This window comes from Phytophthora cinnamomi (assembly GCF_018691715.1).
Source record: "Phytophthora cinnamomi strain GKB4 chromosome Unknown Contig45, whole genome shotgun sequence".
Lineage (NCBI taxonomy): Eukaryota > Oomycota > Peronosporomycetes > Peronosporales > Peronosporaceae > Phytophthora > Phytophthora cinnamomi.
The window spans coordinates 736560-741857 of NW_027150978.1; the positions used below are offsets into that span (position 1 = coordinate 736560).

The 5298-nt window shown below is 51.8% G+C and overlaps 1 protein-coding gene across 1 annotated transcript; it reads left to right on the forward strand.

Moving 5' to 3' along the window:
* Positions 1-1392: 1392 nt before the first annotated feature.
* Positions 1393-4985, forward strand: IUM83_15673 (uncharacterized protein; the record flags this gene model as incomplete). The annotated part of the gene is made up of 3 exons (XM_067940507.1): positions 1393-1878; positions 4490-4844; positions 4906-4985. The coding sequence occupies 3 exons, from the start codon at positions 1393-1395 to the stop codon at positions 4983-4985; spliced, it is 921 nt and encodes a 306-aa protein (XP_067790646.1).
* Between the last annotated feature and the right edge of the window lie 313 nt (positions 4986-5298).

A 5298-nucleotide genomic window follows, 5' to 3' on the forward strand; every position in this document is an offset into this window, starting at 1 on the left:
CCTAGTTGCCCAAGCACAACCTTTGTTCCCTTTTCCGCCTGCTACTGATCGAGAGCACCATGACGATGAGACGAGCTCAGCTACTCCATTTATTCCACTACGGCTAGCACAATACGAAAGATTCCGAGTTGGACGATCGGATTCTGATTAAATGGGCAGAGCGTGATTTTCGTGCAGTGAAAGTGACGGTAAAACTTAGTACCCGGTACCCAAGCGCCTGGAAGTGTCCAAAATGGCGTGGTCCGCGTCTTCATCTTCGTCACTATCAGGCAATGGATCGAAGTGATGACGCGCGCGCTTGCTCGCGCGTAAACTCTCCAGCTCCTGGAGCTGTAAGAAACCACGACGAGCTTTGCGCCTCTCTACCGAGGCTTCCTCGGGACAAAGAGAGCTCGAAGTCGGGCCAGAGCGGGCTGAAGAAAGCTAGGATCGGGTGCTGGGAGTGGAGCGAGCCATGATGATCGGTAGCGAGATGGGATTTTGAAGAATGACATGCAGCGACTGAGTGAAAAGCAGAGAGAATTCGCGCGATTCGTGCACGCACGAAGGAGACGACCAAGTGAACGACTGATCATATCTTCTCAGCTCTTTCAATATTGATCCCTTGGTCAGCTCTCGGCCGAGAGATAAATACCCTAAAATGTCGCACCTTCGTCTTCCCTGATTGCACAGCTCACCGCGTAGTTGTCATATTCTGATTTGGAGGTCTATTGATTGTACTTGTGTCGACAGCGCCCACGCTATACTGTAATATGATTACGCCAATCAGATTAATCAGATTATCCGATCCATTATACATGTACATATATCACGAGGCAGAGACTACGCAAACTAAATGATCGCGTGTGGTTCGGCTCGTGTTCATGTAGTTCCATTCACATGTCAAACATCAGTCGGGTTAGATAAGTGCCCGAAGTTGTACCCCGGACACTGTTTGATATAACGTAAGTACTTACTGTGTTGTGTTTCGATTCATTTTGTGTTTTCAAGAGGCTAAACGAGGAGCTAATACTGTACAGTAAAAGAAAATCGGGACCAAAATGGTACCACCTCTCTTTTACACCTCGTTTTTGTTGTCTGGTCGTGTATTTTAGGTAGGTAGTGAACACGCTCTAATACGTAGAGATGTGTGACACCTGTGTTCAGTACATGTACTAGTAAGTGGCTGTAGCAATGCCTACCGATCAACCGATCCTATCTTTTATCCTGCTGTAATACCGGATGCTGCACTGTGCGAAGCGAGGGTCGATGCCATAAGTTAGGTTTAGTGACCATACAATCGAATCACCTGTAACACCAAGGCTATTGGCGCGTTCTCGTTCGGGAAGCTCTACGACGAGCACCTCATTCTTCAATTTTCCAACTTACCACCACGAAACTCAAGTTACAACGATGAAGTTCTTCTCTCAGACTGTGGCGGCGGCGGTTATGCTACTGGCAAGCGGTTCTGACGCGGCTTGGGAAAGATATCGATTGAGCGATAAATTCGGCGAACCCCACGGCACCTTTTTTACGGATTCGACCTTTGCCACCGCTGGACAAAGCGTGCATTCCGTCACGATCCGCACGGGCGAGCGTGTGAATGGCGTTGGAATCGACGTTACAAGCCCGGACGGAAATAAGAACAATCCGTTCCACGGCGGTAACGGCGGCAACCCGCAGACTCTCACTCTGAACTCTGGTGAACGCTTCAAGTGTTTGGAGGCCCACTGGGGTAAATACAAAAGCCGTACGCGCATCTTCTACATCAAGATCAGCACTACTAGTGGCAGATCGATTGCTGGTGGTACCACCACGACCAAGAACGGAACAGTTTGCGCACCGGACGGTTTCCAGCTGGGCGGCTTTGCTGGTTCGTCGGGTGTGGAGCTCGACCAGGTGCGTGCCGTTTGGACCATGAACTAGGCGCGCTGCTCCAGTGCATCCGAGTAGTGAGCTTCGCAAACGAAGATGAGATTGCTACCGATTACCAACAGCGCGAAAGAGCAATTAGTGTACATGTAGGGAGCACCAGCCCAACTATCCCTACTACCTCCGTTCGGAAATAGATGACCATTTGTTTTTTTTTTGCGCAGCGCTCCGCCTCGTTCATTTTCCTGATTACTACCTCCGTTCGGAAATAGATGACCATTTGTTTTTTTTTGCGCAGCGCTCCGCCTCGTTCATTTTCCTGATTATAAAATTGTGGGAGTGCTGGAGATCTAGAGTTGACACCAAGCGAGGCACAGTCAAGAGAGGCGCAGGCGTTTAAAATGTGGGAGGGCTGGAGATCTAGAGTTGACACTAAGCAAGATACAGTCCAGAGAGGCGCAGGCGTTCTTGTTCCGCCGCACAAAAATGGATCTAAGATCTCACTTCATACTTGAGGGGCACATGATTTGGCTTCGGGTGCTACGAGGATCCCACTTGCTGCAATGGATAGCAGGGAGGCGCTCGCGTTGGCGAGAGATGTTGCATCGCATGGCAATGATGTTGCAAGACTGTCCGTTCGCATCAGTTTGTCCTTATGCAAATGTCCGAGCCGGTAATCATTTCCACCGTTAGACTTCATGATATGTTCCATGGGCGCTGGCAGCGGGAAGCGCGAGTCCTCCGTCCAAGCGTCGCTCTTAGCCTTCGCCTCACGCTCATCGTCAGCAACCGAGCCCTCCATCGTCGTCGGATCCCGCATCGCTTCCAGCACACGACGCGCGCCAAGTAGAGCGTGGGGCATGTAGCGCATGTACATGCGAGACACGGGGGGAATCGGTCCGGGCACGAAAGGCGGGCGCTCCTCGTCCATCCAGGAGAACTCCAGCGGCAGCCTCGGGTTCAGCTCCATCGTCTCCGTCGAATCTGGCGTTCCAGGCCTCGGCGCAGCAGCGTCAGCGCGTGGCGTCGGCGTGGTGGTGGGGGGCGAGAGTCGTCCGGGCGGTTCGCAGGGGCAGCAGGGCGGCGGTCCATCTTGCACTCTTTCTTGACTTGACCACAGCTGCTACTCGATCTCCCATCGAGTTGATTCCACGCTTCCAACGCGCTCGACAACTTGGCGGCTCACGTGGACGTACATTGCAACCCGGACGATCGCCCCACGTGTAGCTCGCCTCCTACGTTGCGAAGCAGTAGGGTTTCCCAGACGGCCTGGCGTTCACTACCCGTATTCGTAATCTCCCCCAGCCGCCAACTTTCGAATTGAATCCAGAAGCCAGTGTGCGGGGGCCAGTGTGCGGTGGCCAGTGAGCGGGGGAAAGCGCGGGAGATTCAGAATTCAAAGCCGATCGGTTTAGAAAGGGAATTATGTTGAGTAGGCTGAAATATGATTGGAAACGGTTATCTATTTCCGAACGGAGGTAGTAGTAATAAGGGTTCTGACGGTTGGAAAGTAAGTACTACCTCCGTTCGGAAATAGACGACCTTTTTTTTTTTGCGCAGCGCTCCGCCTCGTTCATTTTCCTGATTACAAAATTGTGAGAGTGCTGTAGATCTAGAGTTGACACTAAGCGAGGCACAGTCCAGAGAGGCGCCGGCGTTCTTGTTCTGCCGCACTACATACACAAAAAATGGATCTAAGATCTCACTACATACTTGAGGGGCACATGATTTGGCTTCGGGTGCTACGAGGATCCCACTTGCTGCGATGGATAGCAGGGAGGCGCTCGCGTTGGCGAGAGATGTTGCATCGTATGGCAATGACGTTGGAAGACTGTCCGTTCGCATCAGTTTGTCCTTAAGCAAATGTCCAAGCCGGTAATCATTTCCACCATTAAAGTTCATGATAAGATCCATGACGTGCTGCAGCGTCAAGAATGATTTTTGTTCAGCGTATCTGCTGTTGTATTTTTAAAGCGATTTTCCACTTCCTTGATGAGCTCCGGGATTGTACGGGGTGTAGTCTGTGACTGTAGCGATTAGATGGAAGCGAAACCCCCAGATCTAAGCAGTTTAAATTTTGAGCATGCTGATTCTGGAGCGTTATGCTCCAGCCGTCAGAACACCCCGCCACCTTGACTTCAGCGTCATCCTCCAGGACATGGGACCGAGCGTTATCTTGTTATATGCGAATGGCGACGCTTTTCATCTGAGGTGGCCACCTCGCTTTGATAGTGGGAACAACATCTATAATTAGCATTTGAGGAGAATTAACCCTAGTTATCGGAAGTCGAATGGGGGCGCCGCCTTCTTCTCGTCCCTCGGATAACAGAAGTTATCTGAAGTTCCATTACATGATAACTGCAGTTATAATCACTGTAACTCATTGGTTAATATTTGCTTTCAGTCGCCAAAGAGAGAAGAGGTCGAGAAGCACAGCAAGGAAACGGCGGACCGGCGCTGGCGATGCGGCTAAACACGGCACTCGGCCGCGACGCCACCACTACCGACGCTGCGAGGCTGTGGTCTGCGACGGCAGCTCTGGCAGCAGCATCCAGTTCATCTACTAGGCAGGTCCTTAGACTGCACAGAAGCCTGGAGGGGTATTGTAATGTACTGACTGTTGCGATCTCGAGCGCAGGAGATCACACCGAGCAAGCTGGTAGAGCAGGACTGCTGCGTGTGCAACGCCTATAGCCGCGTGATCGACGAGATGCTGACGTTCGGCGTGAATTGGCGCTTCGGCGAGGGCGTGGCGGCGGCGGTGGCCAGCTCTGCGCCGGGAGGTGGTATCCTGGTGAACACAGAGGCGAGGATTGGAAGCGAGGCCTGGAGGCGACGCTTGGCTAAGCTGTGGTGGCAGTTGCCATGGCGTGCATGCCTGGCGGTCGCGTGCTGCAGGGCTGAAATATGCGGCTGCGATGGACGGCATCGGGCGCTCTCGTCCACATTGGTGTTGCTGCTCATGTTGGCCTGCGGCCTCGACACCACGATGGGTATGTACTGTGTAGTATTGCTAGTAGTGCTTCTGACAGCTAATTGCCGTTTGCGTTGTAGCTGCAGCCATGATAGCGTGTTGCGGAGCAGCTGTCATGGCGATGTGTTTCGGTGTCGGAGTGATGATGCAGCTACTATAACGTATGGCATGGTCATGGAAACGTGTTGCGTGCACCGCTGTAGCCAGGACGTGTGATGTAAGTTGGCAATTGGTATATATAATATTAGTATTCGTGTGTGCGGTATCTAATTAATGCTTGCTCTGTAGCTGCTGCTACTGCTTCGTTTTCATGCTGTCGCTCAATGCATTCAGTGTAAGTTGTGATTGTGTGCGTTGACTCTCCAACATGTTTACCCCTTGTTCTGGACTAATTGATATTCTGCCGCTCTGTTAGGACAATTATGCGATTAATAATACGTTTTCGACGGAAAAAGAAGCGTTTTTCGGAAGGA